The 21,671-nt window shown below is 41.7% G+C and overlaps 1 protein-coding gene across 1 annotated transcript in view; it reads left to right on the top strand.

Moving 5' to 3' along the window:
- The window catches only part of SORCS3 (sortilin related VPS10 domain containing receptor 3), a 316,586-nt gene that overhangs the window by 148,479 nt on the left and 146,436 nt on the right, over window positions 1-21,671 (top strand). The window contains exon 3 of the mRNA XM_075718061.1: window positions 4,452-4,551. Coding sequence (XP_075574176.1) covers window positions 4,452-4,551 — 100 coding nt within the window. The remainder of the gene's footprint in view (window positions 1-4,451; window positions 4,552-21,671) is intronic.

Below are 21,671 nucleotides of genomic sequence, written 5' to 3'. Positions count from 1 at the left end.
TTCTCTGCTTCTCCACACCTCTACTTCATGTCCCTGGGATGAGCAAGTCTTATCACAATATTAAAGTCTGCTGGCTCATGCCTGTTTGTTGGATTCACAGGGAAGCTCAGGCTCAGACCTATAGGAACAAGACGGATTTTGTTAGCTCTTGGTGCACTGAGTTATAACCAGGTTTGGTAGAGCGAAGCTTCTCTGCTTCTGCAAGGGTGTGCGCCTTGCGCCCTGCTCTGCCAGACTGTGGGACAGCACTTGCAGCAAAGGTTAAAACAAGTTGCAGCTCGTCATGGGAGGGCAGTGGAATCAATCAGGTGATTTTGTTTCCCAATGGTTTATAATAGAATACGATTATGGGAGAATTTACAGTCTCCTAATAAATTAATTACATTATAAAGCTTGCTTTTCCAAAGGGAACATGTAGGATTTGGTGCCACAGCCTGTTCAGGGAAAGCCTACATTTGTTAGGTTATATGAATATGACACTTGTGTTGCACTGAATCAAGTCTGTCTTCATGTTAACCAAGACTAGCGAGGAGGTTCTTCCTTATGGCTGGTAGGAACTGCTAGTTATAAAAATCAAAAAGCTGAATTGGAGTAGACAAAAGTCCATTCAAGACTGGAGTTTTATTGCTTTTCACTGTGCAGCCTCTCTTGGGGTATTGCTAGCAGCTTGGTTTGCAGGATGGAAAGCAGGATAGAGGGGACAGTGACATGGTGTAAGATCAATGTTATAAGGACACGTGGGACAAAATGCATGGACTGAGCTTGTACAGGCTTTGTATATATAGCCAGAGTCCATACCACGTTGTAACAGTCTCTATGCTACTAGCGGTGTAACGAAGTGCAACAATTTGTTTTATGAAAGCGTTGTTAATAACACTTTTATGTATACACGTGTGTGTATGTGCATGTATGTGTGTATGTGGTGAGAAACAATCTGCAAATATCATAGAACCATAGAATGCTTTGCGTTGGAAGGGACCTTTAGAGATCATCTAGCCCAATCCCCGTGCAGCGAGCAGGGACATCTTTAACAAGATCAGGTTGATCAGAGCCCCATCCAGCCTGACCTTGAATGTTTCTAGGGATGGGGCCTCCACTACCTGTCTGGGCAACCTGTTCCAGTGTTTCACCACCCTCATTGTAAAAAGTTTCTCACCTATATCCCGTCTAAATCTATTCTTCTTTAGTTTAAATCCACTATTCCTTATTCTGTCACAACAGGCCTTGCTAAAAAAATTGTCCCCATCAGCTTGAGGTTGAAGGCAATAACAGCCTTCCAAGATGATGAGACTCTAGTGATGGCTTCAATGGTTCTCCCAGAGGAGAACCAGCTAGGCAGGATCAAATGGCCATAAAAGGCCCAACCAAGGTTCAAGCAGGCATTTGGGGTGTGACTAATGGAAAGGGTCTTTCGTATCACTGAATCTTTTTTGTCATTTTGATATAACTACAACCTTTCTTCTCTTCCACTCCTTTAATAATATGCTTTGAAGTGGATCCTATTCTGACCAGAGGAATGGGAGAAAACATGGTATCCAGTCTGCTTGTAGTGTCAAGCAACTGTAAGGACTTGTGGGCTAATTAATTTGCAGTTAGAAGTCTTTGACTGCAAAGGTAAGTAATTAGTAAAGGAGAAGGGTTCAAGTTAAGGTTAAAAGCTGAGCCAGAACTGTTCCATTTTACCTGTGGGTCACATATCTTCAAATGTTCAGGCTTGCGTTGCTAAAATTAGGCGGCCAACCTTTTTTTTTTTTTTTTGGTAAATATTTGTTTTCAAATTAGGCAGTTTGGTGGTAGGAGTTTAACAGGTTTGAGTATCAAGCCATACACTAGATGATTATAGAAGCTGAAATGGCTAACTGTAGATTCCTGTTTTTGGAAAAAATGAACCATTACCTATGCAAGCTTTCAGTTTCTTCATCTCTAGAATAGAGATAATATTTCCCAGTATGGCCCTTGAGACTTTGTTAGTTTGAATGGATTAACATGAGACAAAAGCTTCAGATTCTTTGGATGGAAAAGTGCTGTGGAAATACAGTATATTATTGTGATATCCTTTGAGACGTTTCTGTGAAGCCAGTGGTGACTGTCATGATAATAAAGAAAGCCTTAGAGAAGCTAACGAAATAATGATCCTACTTCCTTTCTAGCTATTCTTTGAAAGGGCAAATGCAATGAGTGATAATGGTTTAATGAGAAAGAGTCATTAGGGCATCCAGCCTGCATCTTTAGAAGTGCAAGGCATTTTGGGAGATCTGAAAATGACTTGGAGAACAAAACCAAAGCAGCTCTGTCAGAATATTAATCTGTTATTTGTATTCTCTTTGAATGTTGATTGAAACCAGTGATCTCTTTCCCTGGCTGGTGGCTATTACATGTGTAGTCCCAAATGTGGCTTGTTCGGATCTTCAGTGCTGTTGGAAGGGTGAGATGAAGGAAGTACCTCAGTGCTTGCCCTCTGCGTTACCCTCTGCTTAGAGCTTGGTGTTACTTGAGGATTCCTGACCTCTGAATTTGCATGTATAGGAGGCCTCAGTAGTGGAATTAATTCACCTGGATTATTCAGTTCTATTAATCGAGCTGCTTCAGTTTCAAGTTTGGCTGGACAGGGAAAGCTGCTACGTTTTTTGTGTGGCATTGATATCTAGTGAGACAAGAGCTTCAGATTCTTTGGATGGGAAAGCACTATGGGAATACAGTACATTATTGCAATATACTTCAGGATGTCTCTGAAGCCCAGTGAGTATCAATACAGTGCATTAGTACCAAGGAGTATTAAGTGTAAATAGAGCTAGTATTAGCTCTATTTTAGTATTAAAGAGCTAAACCAGAACACAAGGAAGTTGTTTAAGACCTGAAGCAATCCTAACTGTTGAGCATTCAAAGGAGGAAAGTTGGTTCAACCCATTTAAGGAAAGAACCAGTTTGCAAAATGTTCAGGAATTGTGTTTGAAAGATGCACAGAAGCAAATGTGTTGGAGCCGCATCAGTGATAAAATAAGCTTTTGACTTCATGGGTCCTACTACTTCGAAGTCTGAAACCAGCCGTCTGGTTTTGTGGTATGACCTTTTCAGTGTCATGTTGGACTCCACTAGCAGTGAGGAAACCAGTGGAGCTGGGTGCAGATTCTGGCACCGCTCAGTTTCTGCAGTCACTTAAGTGGGATCCTGGAGCCGCTGGGTGCAGCGGCACAGGTCACTGTGATGCTAGAAGGGTGACTTGGGCCATTTCTTTGCCAGACAGACAAGGAGCAGAGGATGGGTCTCAGGCAGAACCACAAAGCTGCAGATGCTGGAGGCTTGCTGAACTTACAACTGGAGCTAGTTACTGGGAAAAGCACTGAATTGCTACATGTTCTCTAATCATCTGTTTAGTAAAAAGCGTAATTAGAGAGGAGGGCAGGGGCTGTGAATTCTCATCTTAGAGTCATAGGTCTGGGTAGGCTTTTTGTGAGAGTCTTTCCTTGTCCACCTGATAAGGATTGTGTTTGCTCTGTCCGTATGATAGAAGCTGTGTAGAGTCAGGAGTCGGGCTCTCCCCACTGTTTGGATGGGTTGCAGGGGGGGTTTCTTGCAGGTTGTGACACCACTCCTAAAGCAAGCTGGTGCTAACCACTCTTCAGGTGTGTGATCCTGTACTAGGTAGCTGTTGATTTGTTCTGGTAGGAAAAATCTTGTTTGTTAGGAAAAATAGAGTATGAAAATAGCAGAGAAACAAGCAGGGCAAAGTGAGGTTTCAAACATGCCCACAAAAGAGGAGGAGGAAGCTACAGAAAACCCTCTGTGACGAAGCAGCCCTTTTCCCCAGTCACGAATGGGTAATGCCACCCCCAGATCATCTGCTCCTCCGGGTGGGATTTGCTAGTGTAGGGGCCTGAATCTGTCTCTGTAACTGAGAAATACTAAATGCCTGGCACAAAGTAGGATGGGGGTGACTGAGGACTCAAGATGCCAGTTTAGGCACATTTTTATCTAGACATGAGTTCAGCTGTTACAATTCTGAGCCACATTTGGATCCCCATCTCCAAGTCAAAAATCAGGCTACTTAAATAAAACTGTTGTTGATGGGTTTAATTTGGATTCTTTTGTTACATTTGTCTGAAAAGAGAATTTGTGCTAAGGGTGCTGCTGAGATCAGAGTCCTCTCACGCAGATATCATTTGCAGTCCCACACTGGCACATGAGAGGCGAGCCTGCCCCCGAAGTCCATCTTCATGGGTGCACCACAGCACCCCAGGTGCACAGGATCGATTGATTCAGAGACAGACCCTGCCCCAAAGGGCTCAAGCTTTCTTCTCTTTCCTGCTGGCCACCCTGAATGAAACACAAAAGCTTGAGTTCTAAGGGTAATAATGCTCAAGCTGTAACTTTGAGCATCTGTTCACACAGTCATTTCCTTCCCCTGAGCTCTAATAACCACATAAACTCTTTTTGTCTCCTCTTTTCTCCAGGTCAACAGACTATGGCACTACTTATGAAAAGCTAAATGACAAAGTAGGCCTGAAGACTGTGCTGAGCTACCTTTATGTCAGTCCCACTAACAAGAGGAAGGTAAGGGAGAGCTATCGGAGCTGGTAGCTATAGAAACAAAATTACGGCATTCTGTTCATTCTGAGAGGAATCATGATTCTAAAGTGAAATCCATTGGTAATTCACAAGAGCTTGAATTTGCTGTTTAAGTTGCACTAGTGCAATTCCATGGAATCTAGTAGAACTATGCCTATTTTACTTGTGATGGGGATGGAGCGCTTAATCTCCTGATGAATGTATTAGACAAATAAAAGGGTTGCTTTTATTTGCTTCTGACTGTCACAGCTTTAAAGAAGCTGAACTCACACAAATGTTTCTAGGACTCTTGCTTACACTGGCTTTGGCTAATATACCTCTCCCTGCCTTCTCTGTCTCCTTATTATTAGAAATACTGAGTAAAAGGCATTTATTTCTGCATTTGACTCTTTTCCCATTTATGCTTTTGCTAGCTAGAAGTTGGAGGTAAAGATGTAAATGACATTTTCATTGGTTACATCATGTAAGGGGGCTGAAAGCAGAATATGCCTGGGAGAGTGGGTGGGAGACCTAAGATTTCATTTGAGTGTGTAGGAGAGAAGATGAGGTCACAGCTTTCAAAGCCCCTGCTCACGCTACCCACGTGATGCAATTAGGGCTGCATCTGGCTCACAGAGCGCAGCCCAGGAGTTACTACTCAGTGCCTTTTTAGTTTAAAATTACTGCCTGTGTTGATTCAAAGGAGGTAGTGGGACAAAGATGCTTTCAGCTACCCACAGAAATCAATGTGGGAAGGCTGCAGCACATAGCTAATTGCTGGCAGTGGAGTTGTGTTTGGATAGGGTGCAGCCCATTTGACTTGATCACTTCTGAACTACCCATCTCCTGTCTCCATCGATAGGTTTTCAAACTAGTATTTTGCTACTTGTACTGTTCTTATTACTATTTTTGTGTTTTTCATTACTGGTCAGTCTACAGAGGTTTCAGGATTTATGTTTATTCCAGCCTATGCAACCTTAAGGCAGTTATAGCTCTGATTACTATTAGCAACAATAGGTGTGTGTGTTTGGATGTATAGAGGAGAGGAAGAATGCAGTGGGCAGAGGTCAGTTTATGTTTTTTCTGATGCAGAAGCTGAATTATTGTGACAATTACCTTGACTTCTTTTTTTCTGAGCGAAATGGAATGAAGATGTTTTGTAATGAGCTCTTCTGGCCTTCACACCCCTCCCATATCCAATATGGTGGGCACAGAAGAGTTAATTCTTCTTCATTCTGTTTCCAAAGCAACTCTGCCCACCCAAAATCAGAGGCAATATGCTCAGTTACAAATCCTACGTCACTGGTGTAAAGTCTCCCTCACAATTCGGAGTACTATATATGATTATCTTCCAGCAATTTCTCAAGCTATCGAGCTTTACAGATTAGCAGTCTTTTCTCTCTTTTTTTATTAATAACACCTACATTTCATCATATAGTGACATGCAGACCTATCTTTACCTGCTGCTTTCTTATTTCAGATGACAATGTTTTAAAATTTTTTTTGGTCTTATTTCTTAAGGAAGTGATTTCTAGGCCTATCTGTCTGTCTTCCATCTTCTCCCTTCTGAAAGATCTTTTGAAATGGAGAAATGAGCTGTAAGAAAAAACGACAGAAAACCAGCTTCAGTGTTGGCTGCTGAGGGAACAACTTGTTTCCATTCTTACTACCTCTGCTATGTATATGGGCACTGTTACTGTGCATAGTTAAACAGCTGGTTTGTCTGAACCTGGAGCTGACTCTGCTTTGTTGACCATCAAAGCAATTCCAAACATCCATGCAGCACTTGAAAAATGCCTGAAGAAGGTGTCACTGGGTTGGAGCATCTGGAATTTGTCAAATTCAATATTAGGCTTACTGGCCACCCACCCTTTACAGATTCATGAGGTTGTGCACTACAAAAAATGCACTTGGGTTGCAATCTTCTCCAAGTCTCTCTGCGTGAATATTGTCACAGTGGCCTGCAGAGTAAGCAACATGTTTTTGCTGAGCTCCTGAGGACAACCAGCAATGATGAATCACAAAGCAGTAGGTGAATCAATTGCGCCCCAGTAGAGAAAGTCCAGATCCCTTGTGTTTTACCTCTAACAACACAAGTGCTGGTTAGTTAAACACAGCGCAGTGATCTCTTGTGAGCTTCAAAAATAGGTCTTTGAGGCAATAAACGGGGAGGGAGATACCAAAAGTAACACAATTGCACAGGGCCTGTGTGCACACAGTGAATTGTGCAGACCATTTCCAGGGCAAGATATTTTCTCCTGAGGCATTAGCTCTCAGGTACTGATTGGACCCTGCATGCCCCACAGCTCCTGTTGATTTTTGATGGGTTTGCACACTGTTGCTAGCCCTGTCTGCTCATTAGTGCTTAGAGGATTAGCAGTTACTTGGAGGAGGAGAAAAGCTTTCCATACATTCATTCCTAATTGATTTACTAGTGAGAAGGATAATTACCTCTCAGCTACCCTGCAGAACTACGGTGGGAATTACCTGTCAGATTTCTTTGAACATCCAAAATGCTTCTCTTCAGCTGTTAAATAGGAATTATGCATTCAGCCAAATGCCAGTTATATAAACATCATTTACCTGAATTGTGGCATAACCCTGGGCTCAATTATGAGGCAAGAGGATTAAATGCTGGCTTCTTTCTTTCTTTCTTTTAAAAGAAAAGCTTTTTGTTTCTGATTTCTTTTTTTGAAAGTTTTTGGCTTTTTTTGGCAGCTTCTGCTGTATTTCTCTGCGCAGTGATGCCAGGTCCTGGTGGGACACTGATTTCTCAATACCAACATCTCGTTATTGCAATATGGGGGGTGAGACGAGGCCAGAGTTGCAATGCAGAGGCTGAGCAGCTGGGTGAGGCATGGCTACAACCCATGGCCTGGGAGCCTGTGTCATTCCTCTTCTCTCTTGGTCACAAGAAAGCCACACCTGATGCATGCCTTACCCTCCTGAATTATGGCACTTCAACACCCTTTTCTTACAAAGTGGCTTCATTTCTGGAAGAAAAATTGAGCTTAATGTAGGAATCATTTAGTGAAATTTTGGAACACGTGCTATAAGCAGAGGTCAGACTTCGTGAACTAATGGCTCTTTAGGCCTTAAAATATTTAATTCTCTTTGCATTTTATTCTGCCCCCAACAAAGTTAATGTCTGAGCATCTGCTATGTAACGTTGATGGCAAAAGCAAGTCCCCAGTTAGCTTCATGTATTGTCAGCCTTCCTCTTTTAAGCTAAAACCTCTTGTTTCAGTTTGGGTTATATATTTAGTCAATTTTATTCATCTCATGTTCTCTTTAGGCTTCCTTCTAAGCTGCTCCCATGTGTGTCTCCCATCCCTAACTCGAGAGCCCCAGCAGGGTGTTGAATATTACCCCTGTCTGTATTTGGTGTCCTGCCGAGTATTGAAATGTCTTTCCTGACACAGCAGACTGGCAAATGCTGGAGCAGCCTGGAAACAGCTGATCCCTCAGTCCTGCCCTTTGTTCCTCAGTGAAACATGTCAGTCACTAGTGTTTATCAGTGGGCAAAACCACTGTGGAGACATCATGTCTTTGTGCCTGAAGAGGAAAGAAGCTGCTGAGAAGGGGAAGAGGTGAAGAAACACAATCTCTATCTTTATCATGGTGATAAATCCAGGACAGCCTCGGTTCTCCCTGAGCATCTTTTGGCTGTTCTGGTGTTTGGCACTTAGAGGCCAGATTCAGTCGGTGGGTGTTGCTTGGTTTTACACATTGCCACTGCGAGATATCAACCCTCCACATGCACCGAGTTAACCAAGGCACAGAGCTGCTTAGCCAAGACTGAGCTGAGGTGGCTTTGGCTGTGTCCCCATGTGGTGCTGGGCAGAGGCAGGGCTGGGTCCCAGAGTGCCTGCTCCCAGCTGCTGACCCAACCTGCCGATGGCTGGTTTTGGACCTGAGATAGGGGGTGTCCATTTCCTGGAAATCACAGGAAGATATTTGGAAAACGCACTTTGCCATTGTGTAATTTGAGGTTTGCAGCTATAATTAAATCAATGTAACATGCAGATACCAGAGGAAGTTACCAAGAATACTTCTTCCCAGCTATGATTCCTCTTTCCTGTCAAGTAGCAGTGCTAGTGATCAGGGCCAGCTTGGTGATCTGAGAGCACCCATCATTTGAAATGAGACCACCCTGGAGTGCCGACATAAGGAAGCAGTGAAGCAGGCTGCAGCCCACTGTGAATCCTCAGTCTCCGGCTGTACCAGAGCAGAAACGCTTCCTGCCATGGGCCAGGGCTACTTCATCTTCCTGTGGAGCAGTCATACTGCTAATTGCCTTCTCCTAAGAACTAACAAGCTCAGGGCTTCACAACACTTTGCAACTGTACATACAGCCTCTGCTGCTGGGAGCTGAAACTGCCAGACTTGTACCTGCTCTCCTGTGGATGCGTGGGCTGTTTTTTCTTTCACTTACACACTAGGGACTTGTATTTGGATCAGGAAAATCTGCATTGAGTTCTCATTAACACTGTGAAATTCCAGGTGATCATTAGACCTAGCAGTCAGACAACTCTGAACTCCTGGGGGCTGTGGCTTTCTTAAGAGTTACTGTTTTGAGCCCTGGTGAGATGCCAAGTGCCTGCAGTTTTGACACTTCTACCACCATGAAGATGCTTTAATAGGCAGAGTGTTTTCCAAGACACATCTCCCCCCTTCAGTGCATCTGCCCATCCGGTTGTTTGCCTGAGAGACCACATGAGAAGCATCTGCTTTGCCTGAGTGACACATAGGTTGCAACAAGCCTGATAATTCTGTGGTGAACTTCAGAAAGGAGAAATTTTCATATTTGTTTAGCAGCACCTCTTCCTTAGAGATGCATGGGATTTAGGGGCAGATGGTTGAGTGCTCTGAAAAGCTGAGACTTGCAAAATGCATAGCTTTGGCTTTTCTACCCTGTAGCCTCTTGTCTGTCTTTAGGGATATGACAAAAGGCTGCTTACTCTCTGCTGGGCAGAGATCTCGGTTCCCTGCTGACCTTTAATTTAATGCTATATTTTGGGTGTTAGTTACATTTTACTAGAGGCAGATTTTCACAGCAGTCTGGGAATTAGAATTGTTTATTTTTTCCAAAGCACTAAGGGAAAAAGTCTCTTCTATTTTAATAAGAATGTTTCTCTTGACTTCTTAAATTCCCATTTTCTTTCTATCCCAATTTTTTTTTCTTTTTGGCTGTTGAAAACTTTGTTAGAAAATTGGATAATTTCCACAAAAAATTAAGCCTGTGATTCTTTGACTAACTGCCTGCACTTCAAAATAGTACTTTTTGGAGCTGAAGTGCTCCGAGTCCGTATTTCCTAGCATGGGTTGGTCTGCTGGTAAGATCCCCTATCCCAAGAACATTTGCTTTCTTCTTGGTTGTCAACAACAGGATTAATTTTAGAACTGGTGCCTCACGAAGGGATGCAAAGTAATTCCAAAGGGTGCAGAAAGATGGGAACAGAAGTCCCATATATCTGAAGCAGTGCCCCTTTCAGGCACTGAGGTGCCATTTTGAATCTCAAGGAATTGTTGTTGAACCATAGATTTCCTGTATTACTTTTTCCATGAAATCTTGTGTGAAGAGTGCATATTCTATGATTCTGTGATTCTATTCTTGGTTGAAGGTGGTGTTTAGTTGAAAACCCAGTTTTCACTATAAAACATTTATCTCTACCCTTGGGATTCCTGTAGAGGTTGAGAGGATGGAGCATTTTAAAGAAAAAGAGAGGGAAAAAGAAGAAAATGACAGTTCTGACAAAATCAAACCAAAAAGCACTTGCCTGTGTATAGTATTGCTCAGATGAGATGTGGATAAATGGGAGGTCCTGAGTGCATTTAAGATCCGGGTGACAGTTCTGATGTCTTAGAAATACTTTCCTTCATGAATTTGCTTTGCAATTCAATTGGATGCAGTCATCTTTAGCTTTTCTCCTGCACTGTTACCATCATTGTAGTTGGTGATAAATTGAAGAATTAAAAGGTCTGTAGTCTTTTATGCTGACTCTCTGCACAGAAATATCATCCAGGTGCAGTGATTGAAATGAGGATTCCCCCCACTTTTCCCTTATACCAGAACTGAAGCATTACAGGTTTTATTTATAGATAAACCTTCTAGCTAAGGGTTTTGAACAGCAGTTACAAGCAGCATAAAGCAGAAATAAAGTTACGGTGCTCAAAGAGCTTTGAGAAAATGGTTTTGCAGACTAGTTTCCCAGTTGTCATAGAGTCAAAATGGAGGGGCAGTCCAAATCACTGAAGCTGTAAAAGCCAAAGGCATGCTGCACCTCTCATACCTAGTCATGCCTCTGAACTTGGCCCATCAGAATGAGAAATGTTTAGAGGTATTTGGAGAGTCAGAAGCTCTGAAAGTTAAATCTAATTAGATTTGTTTGTTTCTGTGCATCTTCTTGGGGATGAAGCGCAGCAACTCTTTATAAGCTGGCAGAGAGCAATGCTGTGTTGCAGTTCAGGTTAACGAAGGAAGAAGTTAATTGTGACTGTAATATTGAAATTGCAGAGGCATGCATCTACCCGACTGGAAACTAGCTAGCGCATCGGGGTTGACACCTCCTCTTACAGAAGTTGGAGATCCTAAATGAACGCAAGTAGCTTTGACCTCCTTTTTATTTTTTCTTGCTCACTTGGAGAGTAACTGAGAGCAAACCCTGTCCTGGCCTCAACTATCTCCAAAGGGAATTCCTCAGCTGTGATTGGAGCATCAGGGCAGAACCATGGTCCAAACTGGTTTTGTTTTTGCCTTCATTTCTTAGTTCATTTGATCCCCAAGGGAATTCCACAGCAATTTGTTTTCTCCTTACTCATGAAATGTGTTATAGGCTGATGAGGCAGAGGTTCCAGCATGCACCTGATGCTTGCTAACCCATCGTGAATTGAGCTGCCATCTTTTGCTCCAGCTCCCACTAGTCATCTGCTGCTTTTTCCTAACATTGCATCCCAAGCTATTGGACAGGAACTGAGCTCTGGAGTATGCTAAAGCCATTTGGCAGATGGAAGGTTTCTTTCGACCCTTTTTCCTTAGTATGCTGACACAGATAAACAGCATGTGCTGCAAACTGGCACTTGCTGGTGTGATCTCGGAGAACGTATTTATATCACAAAAGCAATGGGGCTGAGTTAGAGCCACAGGGCAGGAGAGATAGAACTAGTTGCTTCTACTGTCTTTTATCCCTAATCTTTCCCTTCAGCCCAATGAAACACAGTTACTAAATAGCTCTTGGTTTTGCAGCTGCTATTAACAAGGCCTAAACTACCTGAGCTACAAATGGAATTGTAATAGTCTCTTCCTGCACCCCTTCTCTGGACCTGTTGAGCTGCTTATGATGGTCCTGTGCTGCTCAGCACTCTAAAAACCATGCCACCCCGTCCAGAGCCTATGTGGGCAGAACCTGCCTGCCACTGTACAGAAACAGTAGCTCTAAAACACAGCATCTGGATTAGCTGAGCTCAGATTTGTCTGCTCTGGTTATACCAGTGGGTTGTACAAATGTGACTGCGATCTGGTTACCATGGCAGGGTATACTGTCTTGTAAATACTCTTCAGGGACAGTGACTGTCAGTCTCCAGAACTGACAATTTCAATAGGGGAATAAAGAAGTAATATTTTTTTCATCATTTACTGACGAAGCAAAGATGATTTCCTCAAGGTCACCCACAACATCCATGGCAGAATCAGAGGATATGTGACATGACTTGTTTTATCTACAGGGTGCAGTCTTGTGAGCTCTTGTGCATGGGATTCTCTCTACTTGTCTGATCAATTCAGCTTGAATTTGTCACCTGAGAAAAGAGAATTTTTGTAAATGTTTGCAGAACCATGACCTAAAACTGTGTGAAAGAGATCTCTTGAGTTACAGATCTCTTGTAATACTTGGAGAAGAGAACTTTAGGAATTTCTCCTTTTGAAGGGATTTTTATTGTCTCTTTTGAATTCAGAAAAGTCACGTTTTCTCTGTAGATTTCTCTGACCTTTCCTAAGTGAGAAATATTGTTTCCTGACACTGGATAAGTTAGTTTATTAGTGTTTTAAACATGGTTCAAGATCAATGAATGGAAGATGTTGAGATGTAAAGGCAAAATGTGAGTTTTATTAGAATACTCTTAAAATATAGGGTCTTTTTCAGTATGCCCAAATAGGTTTGGTTTGGGTTTTTTAATAATAATAATAATAATTATTACTGTATTTGGGGATTGTGCATCCTTGTGCATCTTTGTAATCAAGGGTCTCCCATGAGAGAGGACTCTGCCCTGCTGCGGCCTGGGACTGTGGGGCCTGGCATGTCAGATGCCTCACTGGGACCCGACCTGACCTGTAAGCTCCTGTACTTAAAGAAAGAACAAACTACTATCTCTTTGTTTGCAGATTTGATTTTACTACTTCTGACTTGGCATAAAACATAGAGATAAATGGAGGTCGTATAACATCTGCTGGCTGGGATGCGACCATTTGTCAGCACAGACAGCACAGAATTGGGACTAAACTTGTGAGAGACCCCCAGTGGAAGTTTTCCCCTTCTTAATCAGGGACAATCTGATCATTGTACTCCAGGGAAGGCTGTCCTTTGGTATGCAAGAACATGAAAACTGGAGATTCTTGCGGCCTTTTCAGTTAATTCTCTGAAAAAGCAGTTGCATTAAAAAAAAACAAACGAAAAACCCCAAACCCCAATGAAACTTACCCACTGCAGATCAACCGTTTCTAAAAATAAACACAGTTGAGATAATTAACAAAATGCTCATGTATAGCATTATTTAATGGGGGTGGAGGGGAGAGGGTTAGAAGAGATCAGTATCTGTTTCTGTTTGTACAGATACTATGTTGTATATGTATCTGTATATGTACAGATACAGATGTTTATAAAGATACTAGATTGAAAGCCATCGTTTCAGTGTTCGTGAAGAAAAAAAGTTCATATATTATGAAATTCCAGAATTAGTGTTGCCTGTGTGTGCCTTTATGCATCTGCGTTTCATGCCTTCATACTTATGCATTCCAAGAGCTTTTGCATTTTTCATAGCTTTCTCAACTCATTTAATATACGTTTGGTTAGTGCTGAGGTAAGTATTGAAAGTGAATGGAAGCCTAATGCGGGATTTAGTTAATAAAGATAAGGAATAAAATGAGAGCTGTCTAAGTTGGCTTTATGAAAAATGTTTTGTTAAATAAATGTCATTTTAGTCTTCACAGGTATTGCAAGTCTGGTTGATAAAAGTAAGCATGTAGATACAAGATGTGTAAGTAAAATAAGAAAAAAGCAGTCAGACACCTGCTATGTCGTTTATCTACCAAGGACTGGAACTGTGATCCTGAAATCCCTGCTTAGATGCTGCCTGGGGCTTTGGGAAGAAATTGGCCACTTGAATGAAAGCAGGCACAGGTTTTAGGGGAAGACAAATCAGAATTCAAACCCTTTTGACTTGACTTATTTAGCATGCACACTGAATGGGTGAGCAGTGTTTGTTTGGTGCTGTTTGTGATGGTAAATGTAGGTATCTACCACTTTAAACATACAATTCCGAGCCCCATCATCCTAAAAAACCCTAAGATTGGTTGAGGAGGGTGTCACTGCACTTCTAGTTGAGTGCCTGGAGAGTCAGAATGTGAGGGGGAAAGATGGAAGAAACCAAAGGCACTATGTCAGCTTTTTTCTAGGACTTGCAAATAATGTTTGGGGAAAAAAAGGCCAGTTATCAGGTAAAACTCAGCAGGATACTGGTGCACATCTATGACAGGGCTGCCTTGTCTGGTCAGTCCACCTTTCCTGTTGCGCTCTCTGCCTGCTTCACCTTGTATTGCTAGAGTTAGGACTCTACAGAGCCTTAGGGATGGTATGAGGTTGTAAAGAGATGGGGTAAAACTGGAAAGGTCACATCCACATTTAGATCTGGACTTCCCAGAGTTGGCTGTCAGTAGTTAATAAAGAGGTAGTTTGCTCTAATTTAGCTAGCAAGTGTTAAAGGACAGATCAGAAGTTATAATATCCAGTAAAATAAAGCCGCAATTTTGCCACTTAGCATGGCAATTGGTTTTATGAAGTGGGCAGAGTGGACGTGTGTGAGCTTTCAGAGTGCCCTGTCTTGGTTACAGGGACAAAGAGGGACTGTCAGGATGCATCACCTTGTAGGGTGCTGCCAGCACTTAGCACCCAGCTTGTCAGCAGGGTGGGCACAGCTGCAGATCCTCATGTAAGGCAGGTTTATGAGACTTCCTTCCTTTTGCTACCCTCCCTACCTCTCTATGAAACATGGCCATCTCCTTTACTGCTGCAGCTCCAATAATATATTAATTTATGAAGTATGAAAAATGAGGTAGTTTTGAATTAACGAGGAGGGGAATGGTGCTTCACAGACAGCAGGATAATCAATCAATAATAACGAGTCAGCATGTCCTGTTATTAAAAAGGAGGAAAAATAATAGAATGGGTGGAGAGCAGCTCTTGGAAGAGGGGCAGGTAGGTCCTTTTGAAGACTGCATAATGCTCTGACCTTCATCTTTAGTGATACGAGCTGGTTCATCAGGACACGGTTATTTTTCTTTAAGGAAATTCACTGCCCTGCCAACCGCAACCCTGAAACTCAACAAATTGTGGCAAAATGTGTTTTTATTTCATTCTTTTCCAAAATGAAGAATAAAGAAATCCAGCATTACTCATTGAGTAAATTCTCATTTTTAGTAGACTAGATCAGCAGCATATGCAGGGTACATGCTGGCTGTTGAAGGGTCAGGACACTGTTGCACTTTCTGCCATATATGTGCACCTGCCTCTTACAGTGTAAGTGCAGTAACTTCAGCTCTGATGCGATCAACTCTGTGTAAAATGCTTTATCCCAAGCAGCACTGTGGATCCTTTTGCCAAGTGATTCCTAAACCAAAGTGTTAGGGTTGTGCTGCAGATAAAACCTTTGTCCCCTTTTCCAATTCCCTTTCCTCCTACACTAGTTCTTTGGGACACTGCAGTGACCATGGCTCATGTATGTACATGGAAGGATAAGGAAAGGAAAGTATGTGATTTTTCCCAAGGCTGCGAGGTATCAGTGACCCTGTTGGAATAGGACACAGCGGCTGTGGCTCACAGTCACTGGGGCAGTCACTCACCTTCTTAGTGTGTTATTGCAGGCAAGACTTCTACCATCAACCTGCAAGGACTGTATCACTGGAAGATAATCTTGCAAATGTCATGGAAAATGTCAAAGCCAGTGAGCTGGTAGTTGTGAATCCTGTTCCTAGGTCCTGAACCTTCCCATATATTAGCATCTCTGGCACCTGAGTTAGCATGTGGAGCTTACAACCACAGTGGATAGCCTAGAGTTGAGTGCTGCTGTGCAGAGCACTGCAATGCCATGTTTTGTAACTTTAATCTTTAATTTTTGGGGGCCTCAGCCTTCCATTCAGGAAATGGGTAGACCATCCAGTGGGGGGATGTTAGGAAGAGAAGTACATTAGGGATGGTGAGGGACAAGAATAATAGATGCCAGGTAAATAAATTGAGATAGATCATTAGCATCTGGATGTGAACATTGATAAAGCTGACTGTTGTCTATGTTCTCTCTGCAATCTGACTAAAAAGCAGAAAAATAAAGTGTGTAAGCAGAGGAGAAGCAATGATGCATTTAAAATTGTATTCAGGTTTAATGGCATCAAGGGAGATACATGATACAATTTTTATTTTTCTAAAGAGTTGTGAAACACTCTACTGTCCTCAAATGAAATAGACTGCTGTATACGGGCTGCAAAAGTTTACCCCTGTGAGTAACTATCCATGCACATCTCTTTGTTTTCTGTAATGGGGCAACTACTGTGAGTAAACTTATTCCCATATGTAAAATGTCCTCCCAAGTGAGACTTATGATCAGGGGAGTGTTTTTATATAAATGGTGTTCTCAGTTCCATCAGTTGTGGTGCACACAGCCTCTCCTTACTGATAATGTTATTTTCTGTAACTATTTCTGCTTACACGATAAGTTACCATAATAGTGAAAATTACTTTGTAGTTCTATGGAGAATAGCACAACCATGCATTTACTCAAATAACGTATAGTTATAACAGTGAATGCTGCTTTTCTCTTTCTGTGCACACAGTTTGGGATCAGAGCTGTTCTATGTCACTGGAGAAAGCTGGTGACCACAAAACAATGTGTCAGATGTTGCAACAGTTAGGGATTTCCTATGTAGAATCAAGAAGATTAAAAAGGCATCATGCAGAACTATGCTATGCAGAAATACCAGGTTCTAGAGCAAAGCATAATATAGATCATAAACTTTACGTTTGTCTTCTGCTGATTTGGTGTCTGTTTTTCCTGGGGAAGCACTGGTTGTTGCTTAAGGTCACCAGCTGGGGTTCCTTCTACTTCTGGTCCAGGCCCAGTCATAGCAGTGCTGGTCAAACTGGATATACACAAAACCAGCCATAAGTGGTGATGCTTGTAACCCATTTGGCAGTTTGTAGAGCAGAACTATGCATGAATGTGCTGTGATATGGAAAAGCCTTTGGCAAAATAGCTGAACAGCATGCAGCACCAAAGTGGCCTCAGGAAGGTGGGATTACTCTGGCAGAGGACTTTGCTCTAATGATCTGGGGGGAGCTGGAGAATGTGCAGCTGTAACAAAAGTATAATGGAGTAACCTTGGGTAAACTCTGCCTTGCTGTGACAATGAAAAGGTTTTACAACCGAGCATGTGGCTCTTGCCAATCAGTTACTCTTTGCCAGGTCAAACACATGCTTCTTGGATGGCTTCCATCCCTACTGGCACCTGAAATTTAACAAGTAAATGCTTGCTGTGCCTTGTAATTAAAAGTGAAAAGTACATGTGTCCAGTGCCAAAAAGACAAGAGAAAGCGGGGAGACATGTTGTTCTGACCTGCTTAGCAGTAAAACAAAGATGAGATGTTCTGCTTTGTTGGGTCTTAGTACGATGGCTTATTCCACTCCTGTGCATGCAAACTGGATCCAGCCTGGGATTTGGCATTGTGGGCAGGTTAGAATGACAGCCTTAGAGTATCTGAGTTCTTTTCTTGGTTCTGATTTTGCCTGAGCCTTACAGCCATGATATATTTTCATTTCCCACCTGCCAAGGAGGATGGCAGAGTAGTTTTCCTTGAGGGGCTCTTGCTCTGTATCCAATTTACCCTTGATTTGCTCCTGATCCTCAGGGTACCCTGCAAGGTACATCTGTGCTCTTGCGCAGCTGCTGGAGGTGGTAATTAAATGAAGCACTCTCTCCGTAGGGGATGGGGTGTGTGAACTTGGAATTCTGTGAAGTGTTTTGTTTTGGTATGGTAATTTATGGCAGGTATGGTTGCAATGCCAAGAGCCTGTTTTAATTTTGTACAAATCAGAACAATTAATTGTAATTGTAATCTGGATGTAATTAGATATGAGAAACAATAGAGGTCAAAGATTAACCAGAGTTATTCACTGTAAACAAGCGTGGCGGCTGATGTGCGTTTCCTTAGAGAAGGCAAGGTCGTGCTGGTCCTCATTTGATGTGCTTTTACTAATCTCTTTTCTCAGAGTTAATCATGTAAGATACCTCTTCGATGGACTTTCAGACAGGAGGATGATAGATAATCATTCTTTTGCCACAAAACTGCTCTATTTCAGAGTCTCCCCAAAGCCTTCCTGGCATCTCCATCCTTTTTAATCTTTACAAGAAGCAAATGAAAGAATTACTGAGATGCTGTAATGTTAAATGTGCATTCTTCCCTGACTGAGCCAACTGTATGTAGCACATGCTGGGACTATGTATTCCAGTTGCACGTTTAGGGTCTGAGTGTAATACTAGTATCTCATGGATGTAGATTATTCTTTGTCATAGGCCAGACTTATGCTCCCTTGAACTACTGTTCCCAAGTTCTGTTGAGACAAGGCACGTATTGGGTTGGCTGTAGCTAAAACTCTTAGTTTTGTTTCTGACAGCACCAGGGTTCTGCTGAGGGGCTTTTCAAGGTAACCATGAACCTGGGGTGTTGTTTGGACAGCAAATTTATGCTTGCATCATTTCTGATTGTCAAAATGGTCTTGATATCTATGCAGAATATTGTTGTGGTACAACTTACAAAACTTATGGTGAAACTTGCGCTCAGTTTTGAAGATGGGCTGTCTAAATATATATAACAAGGGGACAGCAGAATAATTACATATTGCATTTCAGATGAGGATTTGATATTCATAAAAATGAACAAGCACCCCAGTGATGTCCTCTTTCATGCTGCAGTATCACCAGAAGACCCTGCTGGTTTAGATTAAAAAAAAAAAAAAAAGTTTTCACTTTATAGCTTATTACTTTCTACCTTGTAATGGTCCTCCTCTTTCATGTACAAAAGACAAAATGTCTACAAAATGTCTACAAAAGACAAAATGTTCTACAAAGACATAGGACCTGCATGTAACTTGAACAGCATGATGTGCTCTGATCATTCTCTCTCAATGCTGGAAAGATGGGGAACCCACAGATGGGGCCCCCCTGACATTAATGTCAGAGATCTATGCTGTCTTCTCAAACCAACTTACTGGACTAGAGGGTTGCAGTCTCCAGCACAGCTGGAGGAGTCTATGGAGGAAGTCTTTCACGGAAATTGGATGCTTACAGAAAGAGCTGTTGACATGTGGAAAATTCAGTGACAAGCAACGGGATTCTGGAGAGTAGAGGTTGGTTTGTAATTACAGAGAAGTCCTGATGGGGAAGGAAGTTCTGGAGAGACGTTAGTGTGAAGTGCCTGAAAGGTCTTGAGAGCGCTATTTGGTTCTTTGGTCACGGTACATATAACACAGACCAAATGCAAAAGTCTCAGGAAACTATTTCATTGCTCAGTTTCTATGGGTGTCTGACTCATTTTTCATTATCCAATAATAAATACAGTAGTGAAAGTCACCTTTAATGCTTAAAGATTGCTTGGATTTTATGGGACTGTATTGAAGTGAGTGCCAAGGTATAAAAGCCTTATGGTTGAGGTACTTTTATAACACATGCTTCATAAACCCTTATAAAGTGAGTGCAGTGCACTTCATCCTTTAAGATTACAACATTATGGTTCTGAGAGATGGTGATCTGGTGCTATATTCATTAATTAAATCTGCTATTAATGTTAAATTTTGAGCACTAAGAAGTGAAGTTACAAGAAGTTGAAATGGGGTAGGTTCAGACAATTTATCTCTCATGAAAGCTCAGTGCACCTTTACTGCTTGACTGATGCCCACAGGTTATCCTTAACATTAAGGAAGTTTTTGAGCTATGTGAAGCAAGAAGGAACCCCAAATTTGGGCTACTCTGTAACACAAGGGATTGCAATGAGTGTTTTCCTTTTGGGAGGCAAAGTTAGGAATTATGTGGAAGCTGTTGCCATCTTCATGGCTGTCTTGTTTGGCTTCCCAGAGAGCAGATGTCCCTCTCTTCACAGCTGCTGATCACTAAGTAATGGGGTGGGTTGCTTTATTTGTATGTGAATAAATAGGATTTCTCTCTAGAGCAGATTTTTATCACTGCCATTTCCCATTTTTTCCTGTCTGACTGATCCGCTGATCTTGGTGACTGGAAAGTAGAGGTTGGTTTTCTCTTCCCTTGATTATTGCAGGAGTCAGTGTATCTACAAGGCAGTGAGCAGCCCTGTATCTAGCCTGAATCTAGCTGTTTCTGAACATCTTCTGTAAAAGTTTGTGTAAAGTTATTAAGGTGTGTTTTCTAAACTAGTGCAAATCATGCAAAGATATTTTCAGCTTAACACTGATCTGTGTCAGTGTTACTTTTGCTGGTAAGTAGACAGTTACTTGTGACACCAGCACATTTTTGTCTCAGAGGGCTTTGGGCTGATGTAATTAAACTGAAGATTTTTAATTGAACTGACATGTGGTGAGGAAAGAAAAAACACCAACAAAACAAAACCAAGATGTGATTTTCTTTGCAATGAGTTGCATCTGTCCTCCGTGGGATTGGCATAGAAGGGCTTCAAGTATGTTGTGTAGCTGTGTTCTAAGAGGTTAAGGTTGTGTATATGCCTCTGAGGGCATCCTGTAGCCTGCAGGGCAAGTAAATTGCAGTAATGATGTAGGAGAGAGGAAGAATGGGGGGGGGGGATGAATAACAAAATATTTGCCAGTGAGAAATTTCAGATGGTCAAACATTTAATCTAAAGTGCTTCAACAATAAAAAATTACTTTTCCCCATAAGAGAGTTCCAAACTATTCACATTGAACATACCTGTGATGAACTGATGTTTTTAAGGAAGAAAATGATTTTTGTATCTTTAAGCCTTTAAATGTCATTTGATCTTGGGTTTTCAGTTTCAAAAGGAGGAAAGGACATCATAAGTCCAAACAAAGCAAAAATCCTCCGTTTGCATTGACATTTCAACATAAATTGTTGAAACTTTTTGGCTTTTTAAACTTAAAGCTAATATGGAACTTTGGGAAGTAGGCTTAGCTCCAGAGGTCTTGTGGGACCGTACAATCCTTTACATGTTTTAAAACAAAATAAGAAAGTTAAAAAACCACAAAACCCCAAACTTTTTTCTTTTTTAAATCAAGTTTGTGTTTTTCCATTGTTGATGTAGATGTAACCTGGCTTCAGGAAGGACCTAAAGTTCTGAGTTGAGGGTGTAGTGGGAGGAAGCCAAAAAAAAAAAAAAAAAAAAAGCCTTTTCACATGCAAGCTGAGCACATTCAATATGGAAATCACTATGAAGCTGTAAACACAAAATCTTAACTTTCTGTTTTTGCAGCAGTGTTTGTGGCAGAACTACCTTTTCAATTGCAGAAGAGGACAATGCAGTGCTACAGAGCAAATTGCTAGTACTTTGCTAAGGAGCTGGCTTTCCTTTGTAGCTATGGAGGCTTGGGTGGTTTGTGGGTGGACTTTTTTTAAACTGTTTTGTTTATTTCTTTTTAGAGTAGCACTTTATATAGGCGAATGAGAATGTGACTGGGACCTCTGAAAAGGACTGCTTATGAAAAGCGCATTAAAATGAAGAGGAAAATCAGAAGGCAGTGCACAATGGTTTAATGCTCTCTATTTCTTTCTGGGAACAAAGGGCATGTATTTTGAACCTGTCTTCTGTATTCATTTACTGGGATGCTTCCTGCTATTGTAGCTCAGTGGTACTACTGCTACAGAT

This window comes from Pelecanus crispus, chromosome 10 (genome assembly GCF_030463565.1).
Source record: "Pelecanus crispus isolate bPelCri1 chromosome 10, bPelCri1.pri, whole genome shotgun sequence".
Taxonomy (NCBI): Eukaryota; Metazoa; Chordata; class Aves; order Pelecaniformes; family Pelecanidae; genus Pelecanus; species Pelecanus crispus.
Note: the sequence above shows the minus strand (reverse complement) of the source record. Positions and strands in the feature narration are given on the sequence as shown.